Here is a 22809-nt window from a genome sequence, read left to right as displayed (position 1 = left end):
GGTATTAATCATAATTATATCATAATTATAATATAGTGGTAAGGAGTGAAAAAAGAAACTGATCAAAGAAATCTGGAAGCTCTTTCAAGACCAATCGAAAATCTCAAAACTGTGATTGATTTTTTTTTGCTGGCAGAAGGTAAAAAGTTTTAAAATTATAAAGTGAAAGCAAGCAGATAGAAGCAAGATTTAGATCAACCTTCATCAAATGGAACGGCAGAAGAAACTTGAGGGCCTGATAACGCTGTTCCTGTTCTGATGCTTTGAAATAGTTTTTACAACCAGTGAAGATTTGCAGTACTATTCACTCCCCAGTGAACAGGATAAACTGGATTTTTCAGGAGGAAAAGAAACTACAATATTCTAAAACAGATGTTGTATTGGTCCAACAAAACATTGATATAGTATAGGGAACTGACAAACAAAACCAAAACTGGGTATTTAACAAGTCTGCTCCACCTGCTGAGTAAACAGTACCCAACACTGCATGGGAAGAGTGTTTAAAATATGTTCAAAATTAAATAGCAAGGTAACATTTAGACAGGACTATCCAAACAAGAGGTTTAATCTGAGTTTGATCATAACTGAGATAGTGGATCTGTTCATTGCTTAGTTTTAGGCACACATCAGAACTTGTACTGAGAAGCTTCAACTGATGATATCATGACTAAGCCATGCATTGGCAATAGAATGAAACCAGATGTTGGTCACACAGCCCATAGCAGGTAGAGAAGACTAGAATTATATTTTCTGTTGTTTTTGGTACACTTACACAGGACCAGACAAATTTTACAAGGCAAGCTACTTGCAGTGTTATCCAGTTGCCCTTCTGATTGTCTTAATATCCAGTGACATAACAGTAACATAGCATTCAAAGTTTCCCTGGAAATAAACCATATTCTCCTTTAGTCAACTAAGTTGTTGCTCTAAGAAATATGAAGGCAGGCATTGCTGAATAGTTCATGTAGCAGAAGAAAGAGAAAAGATCTTCATTTACACCTTGCAACCACAGGACACCTCAAACTTTCAAAGCACATTCGATATATAATAATTATCCTGCAGGAAACAGGGCAGCAGACACGAAGATCCTATGTACAGGAATGACCTTTGTGGCTATTTGTAACTTTGGACCACATCTCTGCCATCACTAAAGCCTACTTCCACCTTTACACATTTGCTTGACTCTCCTCCTGCCTCTGTTCAAAGGCTCACCTCTGCCTTTGAGACATCTTGAGATGTTTTGATAAGTGCAAGTCACTAATTTAGTTGCTGTTTTCTTTGTTTTTGCAATATGAATTGTCTATACACACACCAAGTTTCTCAGAACTCTGAACACCTGGATCACTTTCCCCCCTTAAATGAAGGTGTTGTATCTCCTGCAGTTGCATGGGAAAGCCCCATAAGATGGAGAGTGGTTGGTGGGGACAGAACAGGGGACCAGGAAGTTACAAAGGTAAGGGTCCTTTCAAAATGCTGAAAGGAGAAGTAGCTTCGTCTTGTATCTCAGAGCCCTATGTCTTAGAATATTGTTTGCATGTGATAGTTCTGTAAGATGTAACTTAGACATCAGCCTTACATACAATTTATAACTCTGATCTTCTCAAGCACACGGGCTGTGGCTCAGAGCCCAAGTGGGATGCAAGGAAATGACTAATAATGTAGAAAATATTGAATTGTTTAGTTGGTTTAGTAATAGCTAATTTGTTTCACAGTCAAACATTTATGGATTAAAGATGTTCTCCAGAGGCTTGGTCACTGAATTGAAGATGTTGCCTCAGTGTGCTACTGAAGGAAGGAATGCTGGCAGAGGAGGACATAATGATCCCATGGTTGTATTCAAACAAGAGTCAAAGTCAAAGTTGAGTTTATTGTTGTATACACAAGTACATGTATGCACAGTTGCAATGAAAAGCTTACTTGCAGCAGCATCACAGGCAAATAGCATAATATAAGCAGCATTCACAAGAAAAACATAAATTACACACAATTTTTACAAGAAAAAAACACAACTAGAACAAAAAAAAAGTCCATTTTAGTGCAAAGTGATCAGTGTTGCTAAACTGTAGTAGTGATTAGGGTTTTACCAGTTGGTTCAAGAACCAAATGGTTGAAGGGAAGTAGCTGTTCTTGAACCTGGTGGTGTGGGACTTCAGGCTTCTGTGCCTCCTGCCCAATGGTAGCTGCGAGAAGATGGCATGGCCTGGATAGTCGGGATCTTTGATCATGGATGTTGCCTACTTGAGGCAGCACCTCCTGTATATACTACCGATGGTGGGGAGGGATGTGCCTGTGATGTATTGGGCAGACTCCACTATTGTCTGCAGTTCCTGTGCATTTGAATTGCCTTACCAGACCATGATGCCACCAGTCAGGGTACTTTCAACAGTATAACTGTAGAAGTTTGTTAGCATGTTCAGTGACAAGCTGAACCTCCTTAAAGTCCTGAGAACGTTAAGATGCTGGTGCGCTTTCCTCATGATTGCATCTATGTGCTGGGCCCAGGACAGGTCATCTGATATGTTAACGCCCAGGGATTTAATGCTGCTGACTCTCTCCACCCCCGATCCCCCAGTGTAGACTGGCACATGTTGGCCCTTCTTCCTCTTCCTGAAGTCAACTATCAGTTCTTTAGTTTTGCTGATGTTGAACGAGAGGTTGTTGTTGTGGCACCACTCAACCAGGTGTCCTATCTCGCTCTGGTAAGCTGACTCATCACCACCTGTGATTTGTCCAACAACAGTAGTGTTGTTGGCAAATTTGAAGGTGGCATTGGAGCTGTGCTTAGCCACACAGTAATGTGTGTACAGAGAGTAGAGCAGGGGCTAAGTACGCAGCCTTGAGGTGCACCTGTGTTGATGATCAGCGAGGAGGAGATGTTGTTACAATCCTCATTGATTGAGATGTGCCAATGAGGAAGTCCGAGCATCCAGTTGCAGAGGGAGGTACAGGGGCCTAGGTCATGAAGCTTGATGATGAGTTTGGATGGGACGATTGTGTTGAACACTGAGCTGTCATCAATTAACAGCAGCCTGACATATAAGTTCCTGTTGTCCAGATTGTCCAGAGCAGAGAGAAGAGCCAGAGACATCATATCTGCTGTTGACCTGTTGTGGCAGTAGGCAACTTGGAGTGGATCCTTGTCATCTCCGAGGCAAGAGTTGATTTGCGCCATAACCAACCTCTCGAAGCACTTCATTACAGTTGATGTAAGCGCTACCGGACGGCAGTCATTGAGGCAGGTCACCAAGCTCTTCTTGGGCACCAGTACAATAGATGTCTATTTGAAGCAGGTAGCAACCTCAGACTGCAGAAGCAAGAGGTTGAATATGTCCGTAAGTACCCCAGCCAGATGGTCCACACAGATCTTTCATACTTGGCCAGGTACGCCGTCTGGACCAGGCGCCTTTCATGGATTCACCCCCTTGAAGGATGAAGAGACGTCGGGCTCAGAGACTTAAATTACAGGGTCAAGCAGAGATGTGGGGACTCGTGCAGGTGTGTCATAGTTCTCTCTATCAAAGTGTGCATAAAAGGCATTGAGTTCATCCAGAAGTGATGGGTCATTGCTACTCATTCTACAAGATCTCGTTTTGTAGGAAGTTATATTGTGCAAGCCCTGCCACAGATATTGAGCTCTCCCTGATGTCCTAACTAATACTTATCCCTCAACATGCACCACTAACAAACTGATAGTTGTTATTGCATTGCAGATTGTGGGATCTTTCTGTACAACAATTGATTGCCACATTTCCTGCATTACAATAAAGACTATGCTTCAACATAATTGGCAATAAAGAAACTTAGGATGCTCTGAGTGTGGGAAAGGTCTTCCATTAGTTCAAGGATATGTTCTTTTTATTCATTGATGGCATATACTGTATGTGTCACTGGCAAGGTCAGCATTTATTGCTCATTCTTAATTGGCCCTGAGATAGTAATAGCCAGCCACTTGTTGAATTGCTGCTGTACATGTGGTGATGGTACTCCTACAGACCTATAAGGAGAACAGTTACCAGATTTTGACCTGGTGACTATTATGGGTGAAGAGCCTATCAGAGACCGAAGCAGTAGATTCAGTCGCAATTCAAGCATACCTGTAGAAGGGATCAGGTGGGAAATTCTCCCTGAGAATTAAAATACGATCTGTTTTATATACTTAGATACAATGATAAGGTGTGACAAGTGATTGACAGCCCATCATTGTAATTATTTTTACTGAGATTGGCGTTCAGGTAGCTATGTGGGACCTCCCATGGTCCAATGCATAAGTTGACAGAGGATCCCTCATGGCATGTCCATGGTGCCATATACCTTAATTCTAGAAGTTATTGAACTCCAAGTGCCTGGTTCATATCTGGTCTGCTTCCTGTTGATGCTTGTTTCTAGCCCTATTAACAATACTTTCCTCTATTGTTCCCTTTATCCTTATCTCATTAGTGCCTTACCTCATGGAGTTTCAATGTGTCTCTCTAAGTGCTGAGGTGAATTCTGGCTAACTCAGCCCTTTATCTCATCTGCCTTAACATGGTCTACTGTGTTCTCTGCACATTTGGCCAAGTATTCAAGAATACCCCGTGATCATGTCACATTTGCTGCCTGTCCCATTAATGAACAAATATATATCTATGTCTGCCCACGTATTGAAGATCGGGCTTTACCTTGCTGCATCTTCATACTGTAGCTGGTTTTGAGAACCAATTACGACAAGAGACTACAGTGTGGGTAAACGTCATGTAGCTGTCATGTGTGGTGCTGTTTGATAATACAAGTGTGCCTTGATGATCTCAATTGCTGATCATTGCTTGTAATATGAATAGTATGAAGCTTTATGATATCAATATAGGATACAATAGAAATAAGTTGAAGGCTGGTGCTTACTTACTATCAATGCTTCCTATTAACCATGCCCTCTGATTTTGTCTCTTTCTGCTCCCTAACAGTGATGACAAAAATGTGGTAATGTATTTCCAAATCAAAATGGCATGCACTTTAGAGGGGAAACAGCATGTGGTTATCTTTCCAGGAGGCTGCTGCCCTTTTCCTTCAAGTTAGCAGAGATCACAGTTTTGCATATGTTTACAAAGAGGCGTGGTGAGTTGCTGCAATGTATTTTGCAGATAAAGCACAATGCCAACAATATATAGCAGAGATAGAGGAAGCGAATTAGTAGCATGGCAGATTGGATGCCAATCAAGTGGCTACTTTGACCTGAATAATGAACCACCTAAACGTTTTTGGAGCTGGATTCACTCAGACAAGTGGAAAAGTATTCCACTCCTGACTTGTGCCTTCCAGAGGGAAACATCAGGAGATGCATCACTCACCACAAGATATGTGGCTTCTGACCTGATCATGCAGCCACAGAAGTCGTATGCCTGGTCCAATTGAGCTTCTGGTTAATGGCAACCCTCCCTCCAGAATATTGATAATGGTGGATGCAACCATGATAACACCATTGAAAACCAAGATGATGTGGTTAGATTTTAATTTGTTGGATATTGTCATTCCGTGGTAATTATGTGGCATGAATGTTATTTGCTGTTTATCAGCCCAACCTGAAAAGTGCATGCAGACATGTGCTGCTTCATGAATTGTGGACAAAAAAAGAGAAGTGATCAGGTTGATGCTTTGACTTACAGGGAACTGGCTCTAACCTTGCGTTATGAGTCAGTGCTGTGATGTTTATTCCATCTCCCCCTTTCTGGACTTGGTCCTTGCCTCATCTATCTTATTCTTCATCCCTAAGGATTCATAAATAGGAACTGTTCCAGATTTGGCCTGGGTGTTGGCCAGGCTGAATTCTGTTAAATCTTGAGGACTTATACTTTCTATGATTTTTAAAAACTCTTCATTTACAGAGAACTCATGCATGGCCTCAGGTTCATAAAAAACACTCTTTTATGACCCCAAAGCAGTTTACAGCCAGAGGCATAGTCAGTGCCATAATGATGGAGAGTCTAGCTGCTCATACAATAATGATAACCTATCATTATAGTAACAGTACTATTCTTAACTTGGTAATTATGTCTAGTAAATTACTCATTAAGATGCAAACCAATGTAAGAGATTTGCCCAAATTCTGGTAACATCTTAAAGGAACCAATTTCATCTGCTGGTCTATACAACCTTACTCGATTTATTGATGTAATGGGATTTAAACTGAATTTTAGAAGTAGGTTTAATCAATGTACTGTTGAAGAATTTCTTGTATGATATTGTCCTTTTAATATTATATTTAATACTTGATTTACTCTGTTAAAAATATAAAGAGGCTGTGTGAGCAATAGTCACTACTCGGACAGAACATAAAAGGAGTTGGAATAAATTCATTTGGTGTTCTGATATAACTTCGAACTTAACGTAATAAAAGGGGGCACATGATAATGAGAGGTATTAGTTCCCAACTAGGATTTAAAATGTGTTTGTTTGCTGCAATGGCCTTTGCCGGATCCCTGGCTCATTGCGAAGAGGCCCTAGATCCTAGAAATACAGTCAGAGTACTTTGCATAACTGATATTGTTATCTGCTAATCAGTGATTAGCTGAAGTACAGTGTTATTTTAGAGGGTATCTTGTACACTTCAGAGCAGATTTCCTCAGTTACTAAATAAGTAACAGTATGCTCATTGTCTACCACAGCGCTTGGGACCTCTTGGTGAATGAAGGAAATGGGCAATATAATCAGGTCTAACCTCAGGCTATGTGGAATGTAAATAACAGAAATTGTTGGCCCCATCCATCCCCAACCCCAGCTGTTGTTTGGTCAACAGTGGGATCATTCACAACCCTCCTTCAACTGTCACCCCTTTCTCACCTCCCCAAACTAACCCCCAAAGATTTCCTTTCTTCCCCTCTCTGCTCAATTCTCAGCTCCCCCAACCCTCCTCTCCACCCACAGTAAAGCCTAGGAAGGAACAGGCAGGAATGGAGGGATGTAGACCATGTGCAGGCAGATGGATTCAGATTAAATTGGTATCATGGTTGGCACAAACATCATGGGCCAAAGGGCCTTTGCTGTCTCTTCTATGTTCTTAAATGGCTGTGCAGGATTCAGGGGCTGAATTGCCGACTCCTGATCCTTTGTTGCCAGGATTCACAGGGGCAGAAACTCGGATCTCTCCCCCCATTCCTCATGGATCCTCGTCCCGATAGAATGTTCAGCTTCCAGGTGCTTTGCCCGGAAAAAGGCGGGTGAAGGGCTGGCCTGGCAAGAGGGTGAACATTCAGCCCATCTGTCTGAATCCCACCCATCCATCCCCCTGGCTCTTTACGCTTTCCTTTTTCAAGCCTTACTCCCTGCTAACCAGGAGGAAGAAAAGGGTCTGAGAAAACTTTTTTTTGACTGGGGGAGAGTTTGAAACATAAGCATTTAATCTTCAGCATCATGCACTAACAAGACGACCTGCCTCTACTGGCCGAGGCGCTGCCGTTCTGTCCTGTGCACACTTGGTATAGTCTTTCTCTCCCTTAGCAATTGCTTCTTGCCCAGCTAATCCACCCTGATGATTGATTGGAGGAGTCTTTTTTTTCTCGCTGGAAGCCCAACCCACATTCTGAGTTTGAAGTTTCCTGTTTCCCTTAAAATGCATAAACCAATGACTCATAGGCGCATTTTGACTCAGACGGAGAGGGAGGGAAAACTTATAGCTGAGGCCACGATAAGGCGCCTCAAAAAAAACTTTACAAACTTTTTCATTTGTTTTTTTTTGTTGTTATTCTCTTCCATCACTATCGACCATTCCCGAACGGGATTATTAGACCATGGGACTGATGGATTTCTTTTGGGTCGTCACTTTATTTACAGCGTTGGGGTTTTCAGACGTTGTCCGGGCTTGCGGTAAGTTTGCTCAGGGCACCGCAGCGCCCTCGGGATGGTGGAACGCCGGTCGCAGCGCTCGCAGTCCGGGCTGAAGCAACGCTCAGGAGGTGGGAGAGCAGAGCGGCACCGGGCTGAAGTTGACAGCCATCAAGTGCAGCCTATAAGCACCGCAGGGCGTAGCCCAACTCAATTTCGGGGTGAGGGGAATGGAGCTGGCTTCAGTCTGCACACTTGGATCGGTGCAAGGGGGGGGCAACCCCTGTCCCGGGTTGGAAATGTGCACCAGCTTCGTGTTGCCTATTGGGGGCGGAACTGGGCAAAGGAGAGGGTATTTTTGGCACACTTGTAAAGGTGGGCTGCGTTTAATAGCACTGTTGTAAAGGTGGCTGGTGTTTTGTTCAATAGTTAAGGTGGTCTGTGTTATTTAGCACAGTTCTAAAAGTAGTTGTATTAATGCGTGTTATTTTAAAAGTTGGGCTGTGTTCATTGGCACAGTTGTAATGGTGCACTGGTTTTGTATTCATGGTAAAAGTGCACTGTGCTTTCCTGTGGCACACTTTAAAGGTGAACTCTGTGTTTATTTTGTGCAATAGCAAATGTGGGCTGTGTTGTGTTTTGGCCATTAACCAAAGTGGACTGTCTTGGTGCAGCAGTAAATGTGGGCTGTGTTCATTGGCACAGTTGTATAGGTAGCTGTGTTATGCAATAATAAAAGTTTAAGGTGGGCAGTTTATTTGTGCTACAATAAGCATGGGCTGTGTGCATTGGTATAGTTGTAAGGGTGGGCTGCATGTATTTCTTGAATGGAAAAGTTGGGCTCTGTTTGTGGTATTGTAGAAGTGTGCATTTATTTGTGCAATAGCAAATATAGAATGTATATCAGAGCAGTAGCAAAGGTGAGCTGCATATTCCTGCAACTGCAAGAGTGAACTGCACATAAAGCCACATTTGCAAAGGCATACTGCCCTTGATTTCATGGCAAAAGAGGGCTGTTACGTTTTAATGTGGGTTTGTTTTGGGGTTGGACATTTTAAGGCTGATCTATATTGAGCAGTCAGATTTCTAGAATATTTTTCAAGGTTAATGTAAGTGACTGCTACAAGGGTTTGCATTCTTCTGGTGCTTCAGAGCTTGAATCTCATGTTTTGTGTGTGTATGAGAGACGGTGATTAAACTGAGAGCAAAGCAATTTATTTATGTATTTAACACTTTCTTATTTACTTCCAAACATAATTGACTTTTGTAACCGTGTGCTTGGCCTCCAAACAACCAGCTTGGCAGGATTACAATTTTTCCACTGAAATTATGTAGCAGTATTCTTTTGTAAAGTAAATGTTGAATTAGATGATCACTGATGAAGGCATTTGATTTGGAAAACACTTGCATTGCACACCTTGGATTATGTATCCTGTGCAAGGCATTATCACCTAGTGAAGAAATAAGTTTATTCAATAGATTTAACAAAGAAGGAAATAATGTGTTGTTTTCATTTCAATACTTGGAAAATTGAAAAAAGTTTTCATTTAATTAAGAGTGGTCAGCTTTGACTTCATCTGAGATGAGGGTGAGTTTTGTCTAAAGTTGAGCACATCCAGAACTCCTGCATCCATCCACAATTTGCTCTGTATTTTTCTGTAGTCCTCCAGTCCACTGAGACTTCAATATTTCTCCTCTAGCCTCTTGACCATTATTCCATTGTCAATGGTTGTCTTCAGCTATCTGTGCTTTCCTTGGGCAAAAGATACTGCCCTCACTGGGGTTTTGTTTACCTTGTGCCAGTATTTTGCCGTAAATGGGGATTATCATCCGCTTTGGGCTGTGTTCACAAGCAACCCAACTCCAAGAAGTCAGGGGCCACTACTGCCCTTGCACCATCCACAGGCTATTGAACTCTTCAAATTTCTTTTTGACTTTCTCTTAAAGTACTTGTTGACTATCAATCCAGCATCAAATTTTGCCTGGTCCTGTTATTGTGAAGCCTCTTATCACATTAATGAGAGGCTGTATTAGTGAAAGTTCTTGTTGATGTGGTGTGTCCCAGTGACTGCTGTCTCCTAAACTGTTGTTTCTTGCACACAGTTGCTGCAATGGTAATCCCCAAATATGTGTTAAGACCAGAGAAACTTGGGTTGTTGTCTGGAACAGAACAGGTTAAGGGGAGATTCTGCAGTCAGAATAATGACACACAGAATAACTAGGAAGAAATGATATTCAATTTCAAAACAATAGAAGTACAGAAACATTAATCACCAGAGGAAATGGGTAACTGGCAATTTACTCCCTGGAAAGGTGGTGGATGTGTATTCGATAATAATACATGTGAAAGGGAAATACTGTGAAAGATACCTGCAAGATTTTGGCGTAAAGTAGAGGGAGTTAACTCAAAAGTCAACTTGATGGCCTGAATGTGATGTAGACGTTGATGGTGCTCTTTTGGGGTTACTTTGTGAAGGAGAACCAAAATTATCCCTTTCAGCGTGGTTTACGGAGGGAAAAAAATTCTTGTATATTTTGGAGAGCCAAGCACTGCTTCAGAATAAAGCGAGCTGTCTTGTACTGCCTGAGGAGTTGCAGTTCACTTGACACACTGCTTTGCAAAGACGTTTTGGTTTTTACAGATGGACGTGTATTAACATTGATATGCTGTGGAGCACGTGTGTCCTGGTACACACTGGTGCAGAGTGTGTGGTTAGCAGCAAGCTGCTTGTGCTTCCACATTGTAGTTCCCTGGGGGAATTAGTCTCCTCCATTTCTTGCAAGTCACTTCAACTTTGGGGCCTTCAATGGTGTCAGGTAGTGAAGTAGGAACAGGCCCCCCCCCCCCCCCCCCCCCACACACACACACACACAGTAAGACAAACACTTTAACAGCTGGCTCAGCCACAGTCCTCTAGCCAGCTGTCACAGTTGTCAAACTGGGATTCAAAGACATCCAAAAATATTGAAGTCTTGAATTCAAATCATAAAATGCTCAAAAACAGAATACTTTAAAATCTAAACATTTAGATTTAGAATGCACATAATTTCAAACATGCCTTGATTGCTTGCCTAGGATTGGCTGGTCTGTAGGATGCTTGAGCAGATTCCCAGCCAGCAAAGGTGGGGATTGCTGCAGCTTGCACTCCCTTGTTGAGGAATCCAGCATCAAGTTGCAATTGGGAGCCACCACTTCAGGACTTTGCGCTTGTGTGGAAAAGGTGACATTACCCCCTAAAATTCAAGCCATTTCCTTTTGAGAAATTGTATTGTACAATGCACCACAGTTCAAAATGGTGCTCTACTTGTCCCTATTTCTGTAACCTCCAGCTTTACAAACTTCTGGGATCTCTGTGCTTCTCAGGTTCTGGTCTCTTCTAATCACTGTCCCAGTAGCAGTCACTCTCATTTAGCTGCTTAGGCTCTGGAATTCCCTTCTAAAGACTTTCCTCCTCTGTGTAGTTGTCTCCTTTTGAAGATTCTTAAAACTGCCTTGTTTTAGGTCGCCTGATCTCGTATCTCTTTTCTGTTAACTAATGTTCCCATCAGGGTCTTGCGACACTTTCCAATCTCAAAGGTGGGTATGAATGTAAGTTGTTGTTCTGACATAATTGCCTTTAATATCTGCTTGGTAGTTGGTCAGAGAAGACAGCAGTGCCCCCTTAAGACAGATATCCTTAAGGAAAGACAAGCAAGTAAGCAGGTTCACATCTTGGAAACTTCTTTGTTTTACTTTTTTTTCTTCTTCTGGAAAAATAAAAAGTGCACCATTATTCTTTTGGATATGGGCCCATATTTCATGCCAATCCTAGTTGCCCTTAAGAATGGTGTTACAGTTGAGTGGCTTGGTAGGCCACTCCTAAGAGTAATTAATAGTTAGCCGTATTGATGTGGGACTTGAGTCGTGTTTTAAGTTAGAAAGACAACAGGTCCTCCTTCCTAACGGACTCTGGTGAGCCAGTTCAAATTTTGACAGTCCAACACCTTCATAGCTGCCTTAACTGCTGTCTTTTATTTCTAAACTTTTAAGATAAAATTGAATTCAAATTCTAATTGCCATGGAAGTATTTGAATTTGTATTCTCTAGATTATTAGTCCAGGCCTCTGGATTGGTTGTCCAGTAACATGAGATCCACCACCCCACTCTACCCTCATTCAGCAGGAACAGATAACAATTATATGCCGATGCTTGATTTCCAATTGTTTGGCACTCAGTCAACCTGGTACAGCTGCCACTAGCAAGTCATAACAAACTGTATTCATGTAGATACAGATGATTGACAGTAACTATGTATGTATAGCAACATGACTTGCTTTTGTACCCTGTGCCTCAATTACACAGAACTGTGTACATCTTATTGACCACTTTCTTGACTTGCTCTACCACATTCATTGACTTGTGTACCCGTACCTCCAGGTCCCTCTGCTCCTGTATCCCATGTGCACCACTGAGGTTAAGATCTGATTCAAGTGTTTTTTTTAATGAAAGGATTCAATAGAGAAGACATTGCATATGGGAATGCAGAATTAGAGGAGCTCCAGTAAGAAGTTCAGGATAAACCCACAGAAGAGTTAAAATGTCGATGGGATTATCATGTTATCCAGTTGATTAGATTTAAGGGTGGGGGGTCTAAATAAGCAAATGAAGAAATAGGGGGTGATAGCTTTGAGGAGGTAACTAACATGGATCAGCTGGGCTGAAAGACCTGATTATGTACTATAAGTTCTATGCAATTTGGTGATGTTAAGAGGGTGCTGGTATAAAAGTGTACCAATCCCACTTGCTTTCGTCAGTTTAACATCAGGAGTTGGAAAACAGGCCTCCAAACCTTCTGATCTTTTACTTTGGAAATCAATACAATTTACCAACGAGGACGGACGGACACACACACACACACACACACACACACACACACACACACACACACAGAGGTGTGGTTTTAATAACAACTTTCAATTTCAGGAAAACCAGTTTCTCCTCCCCTTTTTTTAAAAAATAAAAACAAAATGCAGCCAAAAGAAAAGCCTAAAGTTTGTTTGAGTAGATGACCAGCTAGTGATTGCTGCGCTGTTAATTACTCCAAGTGATGGCTGAAAACGCCTCCCTCTTTTTGTTTTCTTGTTTCCGTGCTTGGCTTTGTTCTGCCTGGTTATTGTGTGATTTGAAGGGTCTTCCATAAGTGGATCATTCTTGTTAAATAGAAGCTGTAATATTCTGCAGTCAAGATCTTGCTTATTTGACAGTGCTCTAGTTACAATTTTATAAATGTGTCTAAACCATCTGGCCACTCTAACGAGTTAGAGTATTTAACAATACATATTTTTGTACATGTCAATATCATTTACACAAAAGGATAACAAAACATGTACGTTAAATAATGTGTGGAGAACTGTTCCAACCCCTGTATAGGCCCTGCATCTTTCTGATAGTTCTACATGCCTCAAACCAATTTGATAACCTCTACAGGGGCATTACAACTATACATCAGAAGATGTTACTTTTAATAAAGCCATCATTCCTGACATTGGGTTTCATTTGGCCCAAGTCCACCATTCAAGCCAAAATAATCAAATTGATTGAAAAGCCTCAAACTGCAGATGCTGGAAATCCTGAAATAAAACCAGAAGGTGCTGGAAATACTCGGCAGGTCGGGCAGCATATGTGGAGAGAGAAATGGGTAGTAAGGATGTTGCATTTACTTCAAGGAGGCTTTGAGTGCATCTTTGAAACATTTCTCTGTACACCTTTGTTGTGAGAAAGCCTGTGTCTGTTTTGAATCTTCCACTGAGGGAGTGCTACATTCACTTTGCTTCAGAAAGCTTGTCATTGGCAATGAAGTTATTTGGGCTACCCTGAGATTGTTACTTTGCGATACAATATGGATCAAGCCAAGACTGAACTGAAGTACCCGCATCTCTGGTGTGCCTTCTGGGTGCGGAAACATTTATTTCATTGACTTCTTGACCTTCCTGATTTTATCAGAACCCCTTTGCATCTGCAACAGCACTGAAAGCATCTGCAGGAGATGAATCTTGCTTGTAACATACAGTGAGAAATGCAAAGGCATCTGAGGATAAATGTACTATTTCCCCATGGCCCTGAGCCATCCCGTTACCTGGTTAGTCCTCAGTTAGCCAATCACTTCTGCGGGCAGTATATTTCACTGTGGCCCACTTTCACTCTTATGTTTCCTCAGCTAGGAAGGGTGGAGTGGAAATTAGCTGGAGTTGCCCTTACTGATCAATATTCAGCACCTCCAGGTGAAAAGTGTACATATTGGATAAGGATTGGTGTGGCTCTACAGTTGGATACTCAGCTAATTCCCAGAGTCAATGGATGGTTGTTGGTGTGGAATGGGTTCTGTTTGGGGGAGGGGTGGGGGGGGGTAATATCACAACCTTGGGGGAGGAGGAAGTAAATTGAGGAGGCAGGAGGCTTGCTAGGGGGTTTCTGTTTGAGTTTTTAAAAAATTTTATTTACAGTGTGGTAACAGGCCCTTCCGGTCCAACGAGTCCGAGCCACCCATTTTAAACCCAAATTAACCTACCCGTACGTCTTTGCAATGTGGGAGGAAACCCACGCAGACACGGGAGAACGTACAAACTCCTTACAGACAGCAATGGGAATCGAACCCCGATTGCTGGCGCCGTAATATCGTCGTGCTAACCGCTGCGCTACCGTGCCAGAATTTGTTTCTTTGAACGCCAATATTCTCCTCACTGATTTTGTGAATGTCCAGATGAAAGGAAAGGTTTAAGTGGTACCAAGGCCGTGTTTTGGCATTGTCAAGTCAGTTATTCTCTAAAGGTCTGAGTTCAGCATTTTCTTTCAAATCTTTTGGAAATGTATTTGATGATAAATATGGAAGGTATTCCATGGCCTGTCACCACAAACTGTGGCTCAATGAAAACTTCAAATACTTAGGAAAAGGTTCAGCGGAAGATGTTGAGAGAGGTTCAGTTAACGAAAGAAAGCAGTTTAAAATAATAGAACTGCAATTTATTTATTTACTGTCTAGTTTCACTGTGATGCCCACACGTGTGGGTGGGGGGTTTCTGCTGGCTTTCCATTCTGCTGCCTGTTTTCTTGTGTCTTCCTGTGTGCCTTTTAGATACCTATAAAAATAATGGAATTGTGCCTTCCAGCAGTACTGCCCTTGCCTCCAGCCTTCCATCTTCCACCATTGATACATTTTGAACTTCCATACTGTCCCATTTACCTAACTATTGCAGTGTTTATTAACTCTCCAGAACCAAGCATGGGTTAGATGAAGAGGCAGTGAAGCAGTAATAAGAAGTTTTACTTTTTTTAAATTATTTTGGCTTCCACTGTTCTTTGAATAGTCTGTGGTCTTGCCTCCTCAATCCAGTTGATAAATCCACTTTTTTTTAAACTTGGGGTTTAAAATTAGTAATCAATGGTATGAAAAGTGAGTCAGTGGCATTGAAATTGAGTGGTCAGACAGCATTCTGTGGTGAGCCTCCTGAATAAACTGGAGAGCTTCTGGGGGCGGGAGGCCGGTGTGGTTCATCAGGGATGTTCTACTGAGTGAACTTGTGCCTCATTCTCAGCTCTGTATCTAAATTGAGTCATAAAATCAGATAACATGGAAAAAGATACCACCGAGTCGCACTGACCCATTTACACTAACCCTACACTGATCCCACTTTGTTGTTCCCATCAACATTTCTCAGATTCTGCCTTTCACTTGCACATTAGGGGCAGTTTATAGCAATCAATTAGCCTATGCACACTTAGAGTGTACTGGGTTCTGGCTCATTTTCTTTGTTTTCATTCATTCTCTTGCTCTCCAGTGCAGAATACGATTCCCACTTTACCCTGAGAATCACTTGTGAGCAGCCTTTGACCATCCTTCCATGGCTTGTCAGAATTGTCACTGACTGCCTTCTCTCAAAACTGAAGGCTGTTCTCATTATTTCCACCCTTGTTTGCAGTTCCCTCTCTCCCAACACTCTTCCTTCTTGCTGGCCTGATGGTAGCCTTCACTTTCTTGAGCTGTACTTCAAACTCCACTTGGTTGAGTGGTGCCTTTCAGTATAAACCAACATTTATTTGTCTTTTATACAAAATTGTTCAGTTATCTTAGGCTTATCTTGCTTGAGGTTTCCTCCTCCATCTCAAAGGTGTGTGTATTTGGAGATTAATTGGCTACTGTGAATTGCCCAAGTGTGCAGGTGACTAGGTAGAATTTGGGGTGGGGGGGGGGGGGGGGGTTGCTGTTGATCAGAATGCGTGGTGATGAGAAATGGGATTAAAGTAAATGGATGGTTTATAGTCAGTGCGCACACAATGGGCTGAAGGGCCTGTTTCTGAGCTGTATCTCTCAATGCAGTGGAAATTGCTCAAGTAAACTTATGACTACAAACTCTTTTTAATGGCTGCAGCACCCCCACTGGCAAGAGGATTTCATTACAATGCAAACAGGCAACACGGGCATAGGAATTTATAATGTGAGATGCTAGTGGGTGGTGAGACCAGACATTACGTTTTTAAAATATCAATTAATTATGCAAGGCTCTTAATTTCTTATAATTGGAAACTAGAGTTGAGGAGTAATTCTCTCATTAGATCGACCTATGACAATAACAACAATTTTATCTAAAAATGGAGTTCATATTTATTGAGTTGATGTTACTTACGTCAAATGGCTGATGATCGAATTCAAATTTTTTTGTTTTAAAATGGTGTGTTTACAAATTGTCTCTGTGATCTCAGTGCATTTTACACTTTTGTGGTTGAGTTGTTTTTGTACAAATCATTGGTGAGGCTGCATTTGGAATATTGTGTTCAGTATTGGTTGCCCTGCTATAGGAATGATGCCATTAAGCTGGAGAGGAGATTTGTGAGGATGTTGCCGCGACTAGAGGGAATGAGTTATAGAGAGAGGTTGAACAAGTTGAGACCTTGCTCATTGGAGCATAGGAGAATGACGGCTGATTTTGTAGAGCTGTATATATAAAAAAATATTGAGGGACATAGATGAGTCAATGCACACAGTCTTTTTTCCTAGGTTTGGAGAATCAAGAACTAGGGGGCATAGGCTTAAGGGGAGAGATTTAATAGGAACCTGAGGGGCAACATATTCACCCAGAGGTTGATTAGTATATGGAATGAGCTGCCAGAGGAAGTGGCTGAGGCAGGTACGTTAACAACATTCAAAAGGTAATGGACAGGTATATGGATAGGGAAGGTGTAGAGGGATATGGGCCAAACATGGGCAAATGGGACTAGCTTAGACGGGAATCTTGGTCAGCGTGAACAAGTTGGGCCAAAGGGCCTGTTTCCATACTCTATGGCTTTATATAGGATTTGTGACCTCTGGGTTCTGTGCAGCAAGCTCCTCAAAAGGCTGCAGAAATACTTGATTTATCACTGAGCCTCATTTGAGACCCAGGTTTTAAAGTTGGTTGAGATGCAAGAGACTGCGGATGCTGTAATCTGGAGCAAAAAGAAACTGCTGGAGGAACTCAGTGGGTCGGGCTTCATATGCAATGGCAGTTTGTTTTCTACTTAAAATGCAAATTTCAGCCAACTTTATTTTGCAGAGCTAAGCTATTGTCTTGTGCATTCTGGGTGTTTTTTCACTTTGCTGATTTCCCCATAAGGATTTGCATGAACAAATCTGTGATTCTGCAAGTGGCAATGCACAGAACCAGGGGTTTGTTTCCAGCTAAAGATACTGGGAATGCTTTCTTCAGAAAGCAACCAAAATGTGTCTGTGGGGGTATATATAACCACAAGGCATTCCACTGCTGTGTTGAAGCTACTTAGTGCTCTCCTCGCCCTTCCTGGAATCTGTGCTGGCTTGTTTGCTGATTGCTGACTCTGTTCAAACAGGAGACTGCTTCAGTAATGTCTTTTGAATGGCACTAAGAATGCAAGCAGAACAGAAATGACTTGTTTGTCAGGCTGTGCCTGAAGTCCTAGGGGCTGTAATGAGGTAGGCAATGTACGTTCCCCAGTCACTCGGCTCTCCTCCCCAGTCGATGAACGTACAGGTAATTTTGAGGGATGTTAATTAGTCAGAGAACCTGAGGTGGGGAGGCCTCTGTACTACTGCTAGCAACAGTCGATCAAAGGGGAATGAGATCCCTTTTCAGGCAGCATACTGAGCAACATCAAACAGACTGTCTGTTCCTTTAAAAGAGTTAACCCATCAACTCTCCTTCAGAGCTGGAGTAAGCACTGTCTAACGTTAATCAAGGCCAGAGCAGTACCAGACACCAGATTCAGTTACCTAAGGTGGGTAGGAGAGCATTCTCCTGATTTTTCTCATCACAAATTGACATAGGATCTTATCTGCTTATTTTATTGTATTCATGCATGGGCCAATAAATGACATGTAACTTTTGTGCTGTAAATGTGCCAGGCAATGGCCATCTCCAGTAAGAGTCGAACCATATAACTTTGGGGAATAGTAATGCCAGGACCCCACCTTCATTGTTTTTGGAGTCGCCATTGACCAGAAACTCAACTGGATCAGCCACAGAAATTCCTTGGCAACGAGAGCAAGTCAGAGGCTGGGTATCCTGTGGGGAGTGACTCATTTCCTGAACACCCCCAAGCCATTCTGCCATCTATAAGGCACAAATTGGGAGTCTGATGGCACACTTCTCACTTGTCTGGATGAATGCAACAACTCTCCAACATCTTTCAAGAAGGTTGATGCCATCCAGGAGAAAACAGCCCATTTGATTGACACCGTTTCAGCCACTCTGAACACTTATTTCTTCCCACAAGGGTACACAAAGTCTGCAGTGTGTTCCATCTATGAAATGCACAGCAGTTCCTTAAAGGAATGGTAAGAAAATGGATCATCACAGCCATGTCAGGATATTATTGAAACTTAACTGAAGGCACATTTGATAATTGGTAATCTGAGTGGATCTAGAACATAGAGGAACCTACAGAACTGGAGCAATTGGGATAAAACTTGAACTGTAGTCATATCAGCCTAGACTTGGAGGTACACCCTCAGTTCCAAATCTGAGGCTACATGTTGAGGTTGTGCTGCATAGATTTGAACAGTTGATCAAGGCTAGTATTGCAGTATAATGTTAAGGCTGTATTGTCAGAGATGCTTTACTTTCAGACGAGATGGTAAACCAGGCCTTGTTTAACCTTGGAGCCAAATGTAAGAGATCACATGGCTTTATTCAAAGCAGAGTATGGTGGTTTTCTAGTGACTTGGCTGATGTGTTTTCTTAATCAACAGTGCTGTTATTACTGCATTGCTGTATGTTGGGGGGGGGGGGGGTGGAGTGCTCTGTAAATCAAACAATACCTGCAAATGCTAGAAATCTGAACTTTAAAAACAGGAAATACTGAAAACACTCAACAGGTCAAGCAGCATCTCTGAAAGAAGAAACATAGTTAACATTTCAGGTCGAAAATGAAGAGTCCTCGACCTGAAACATTAATCCTGTTTCTCCTTCCACACATGCTGTCTGACCTGTTGAGTGCTTCCAGCACTTATTAATTTTATTTTCAATTCTCTATGTAAATTGGCTGACATATTTCCTACATTACAATTATGAAGACATTTAAAGTATTTAATTGGCGGTGAAGCACTTAAGGTCACCCTGAGGTCATGAAAGGCACTGTCAAAAAATATTTTTCTTGTACTATTTCTTGCTTGCTGTCTGTAGGTAATTGTGTAGAGACTCATTGAAGCATTGTGGATGCTACATTAGTTGAGTTGCAGCTGATTTGCAGGAACTGTGGTCCATTGGAAAATACCTTGTTTGGAATGGAGGAAATGACATGTACATGGATAAGAAAGGTTTGGAGGGATTTGAACCAAATGCAGGCAAATGGGACTAGCTCAGTTAGCAATTTGGCTGGCATGTTTTCTTTATGACTCTGATTTTAATATAAACACTAAATCTGCAATTATAACACTTCAGTAACAACTGTTCAAATAAAAGAAACACCCAGGGTTCATGAATCTCATTGGACTGCTTTATCCAATGGGTTTTGGGTTTCTCTGAAGGAAGGCTGTATTTTGTATTGTTACTTTTGTCATGGTCTCCAGTTACTCCTGACTTTGAACTGCGAGGACTTTGCATATTCAGTTTGTGAGCAGGAAGTGGACTAATCAGTTCACACAATCAGCAAAACTGTTTCTTCCCACTGTTCAGACACTGCATGCTTGACTATCTGCCCACTGGTTGACACTTCGTGTGTGCTGAGCATTCAAGGCTTCACCAATACGTTGTAATGGCCAAAAAAAATGCTGCATCATCTCAAATCACAAAACTACTCGGGGATCTCAGTAGGTCAACAAAGGACCTTACAGAATGAGTACAAGTCATGGAAGATGACTTGACCACTGAACTCATCTATCAAATAGCACTAGGAACCAAGCTGTGGGAATGCCTGGACTGTCAAACACACCATCAACACTTGTGGCTTCCTACATCAAAATGGGAACAGCATCGCTATATGTACTTGTAGAATGGTTACATTCTGCAGTGGATGAGGCAATGTGAAATTAGATCCCCAAATGAGTAATAAGTGTGATCACTGCACTTGTGTTCTGGGACCAGGATATTATGAGATCTTTTGCAGATCTCAGTCATTTGTCTTTTAGTAGGTATAATTGAAAATCATATAGTGGAGAAGTCCAAGGTCATTCAAAGGGCAGCTTGAAAGAAGCCAAACTCCTTTACTAATGCAGCATATGTATCAGCAGTGAATGAAATACTCTTGAATTCTTGTTTCTTTCACTGAGATTATCCAATGAATCACTACAGTACTTTTGGACTTGAGGGCAACCATTTTTCTGTTGATGTTACTGTTTTGTGTTTGTATATAAGTAGCAATGTGACTATCACTTCATTTAACCCTTCCTTCAACCTTTAAGAAAACTTTGCTTGCAAACAGACTTGTGAACTGTTTTGCTGTCTTTTGTAATAGTTGTGCATAACCAGGCAAAAAAAAAGCACAGGCTGCTTCTGGCTGTGAACTGGTGCAGATTATGTGGCAGAAATGTGATTAAACAATCGCACTAACTCTTGGTCAAAACTGTGCTCACTCACTTTTGATAAAATTGTGCCATGGTTTCATGGAGATGGGGATTACAACATTGAGCTTGCACATTATTCAGGCTTTGGCCTTTTGAGGTGTAAAGTTTAACTGAGCTTTGCCCAAAACCAAGCAAAATGTGAAGTATTGCCTCTCTACTCAAAAATAGTTTCTGAATTTGGGAAATCTGAATCTTCGCCAACTCTTACAATTATTATCTATGAATACCTGAATTGCACAGGTAATGTGGGTTAGAAATTAGATGGCAGTACACCAACTTTTCAGCCACTGATGGCCTCCTGAATCTCCTCAGCTGAGAACAGAAGACAAAAGCTGAAAACAAATGTTCCACCAACCACATTGATGATAGAAAAATATCCACACCTGCCTGTCTTAAACAAGCAAGAGACATTTCTCGTAGTGTATAAGGACCCAACTGGAAGATTGCTTCTCTCGGCAGAGAGAGTGAGAGATGCTCGGAGAGCTGCCATAGACTCAATGGGTCAATTTGCCTCCTACCATGCTACATGATAAACATAATGAATTGCTTAAATTTGCTGACCTACTCTTTTCAGGTCCTTTTTCATATCCATCCATGGTATTGCCCTCTTCATACCTTTTTGTAGTCTCATTCACCTGTATAATCCTTCAAGTTTTATGTGTGCTCCTCCAAATCTGGCCTCTTGATCACTGCCAAATTTAACTATTCTAGCATTGTTACCTAGCTCAGGATTTTCCTTGGGTCTGTCTCTTCTATCCCTCCTTTCAGACATTCCATAAATCCTTCCTCCTTGACCAAAATCTGCCCTAAATTTTCTTCAATGTCTCCGTTAAATTTTGGTTTGATACAATTCTGTGAAACTCCTTGGGATATTTTGCTGCATTGGACAGTTGTGTGAATTAAAGTTCTTTTGTTTTTGGCAGTTTTGACGTTCAAAGTATGCAGAAGGTACTGTGGACCATGATTTTGTTTTTGCTTAGACCAGTGCAGCCTGACGTTTCAGTATGGTATTGGCAAACTGAGCTCTCTTGTGAAAGGATGCAGTACCACTGGAATGGCTCAATGAGGTCTAGCCTATATGGAGGTTGAATTTTTAAAGGGATGAGTATCTCAAGTCAAGTCTCCTATCTGTAAGTATTAAAAGTGGGGGGGTGGGGAAGAGAATCAAAATTCTCCATTCTGCTGGAGATAAATGGGTCAAAATGCCTCCCTACCTTAAGCCCTACAAATTGAGAAGGTTCTCAGTTGGGTTGCTGAACTTGGAGGTTTTGGGGTCACTGGCAAGACAGCCATTTATTAGCCTTTTGAGACAATTGCAATAGGAGACTGCCTTGATCTGCTGCCTTCCATACTGCGAAGGTGCTATTAGGTAATTAATTCCATGTTGTTCACTCTGAGGAATGAATAGCCAACATTACATCCAAGTAAGGATAGTGTGTGACTTGGAAATAAAAGGTGAGGAAGATTACTAGTTTGAAAGGAACTCGGGCCAGCTACAAACTGAGTATTGCTAATAGCCAGATGAGCCCAGTGAAAGGATGGTGATTATTAGAATATAACCTAGAGTAATTTGATAGTTGTGCTGCAAAATGCATTTGTAAACCTGACCAGTATTTGTTAAAATTATAAGTACACAAAGTGTAGAGCTTCTGTGTCATTGCACTGGTCATTATGGTGCACAATGCCAAAAAGTGGCATAAGTCATGAAAAAGATCATCAAATGGAAACTATTCTGTATGAATTGGGTTTCTATAGTTTTCTGCAATAGTTTGAAATATTGTGCTAGAAGCTGCCTTCAGTAACAAAAATGGCCACACACCCCATTCAATTTTAATCACCTTTGGGACCTTGCGTTAACTGTTGTTTACAGACCTTTGAGGAAACTCCAAGAATGAGGTGCCAGAGCACACACAGGCACAGTTTTTAAAAGCACTTCTATTTTTAAATTAACAATGGTACTCCACAA

The 22809-nt window shown here is 41.6% G+C and overlaps 1 protein-coding gene across 2 annotated transcripts in view; it reads left to right on the top strand.

The window, feature by feature from the left end:
- The first annotated feature begins 7624 nt into the window (after positions 1-7624).
- tgfbr2b (transforming growth factor beta receptor 2b) overlaps positions 7625-22809 on the top strand; it is a 61852-nt gene continuing 46667 nt past the window's right edge. The window contains exon 1 of one of the 2 annotated variants that reach the window (XM_052016160.1): positions 7625-7836. In XM_052016160.1, coding sequence (XP_051872120.1) covers positions 7761-7836 — 76 coding nt within the window. In that variant the 5' untranslated portion in view covers positions 7625-7760. Of the gene's footprint in view, positions 7837-8040; positions 8170-22809 lie in introns of those variants that run through there. The other variant, XM_052016161.1, reaches the window with a different exon arrangement.

Source organism: Pristis pectinata, chromosome 5 (genome assembly GCF_009764475.1).
Source record: "Pristis pectinata isolate sPriPec2 chromosome 5, sPriPec2.1.pri, whole genome shotgun sequence".
NCBI lineage: Eukaryota > Metazoa > Chordata > Chondrichthyes > Rhinopristiformes > Pristidae > Pristis > Pristis pectinata.
Note: the sequence above shows the minus strand (reverse complement) of the source record. Positions and strands in the feature narration are given on the sequence as shown.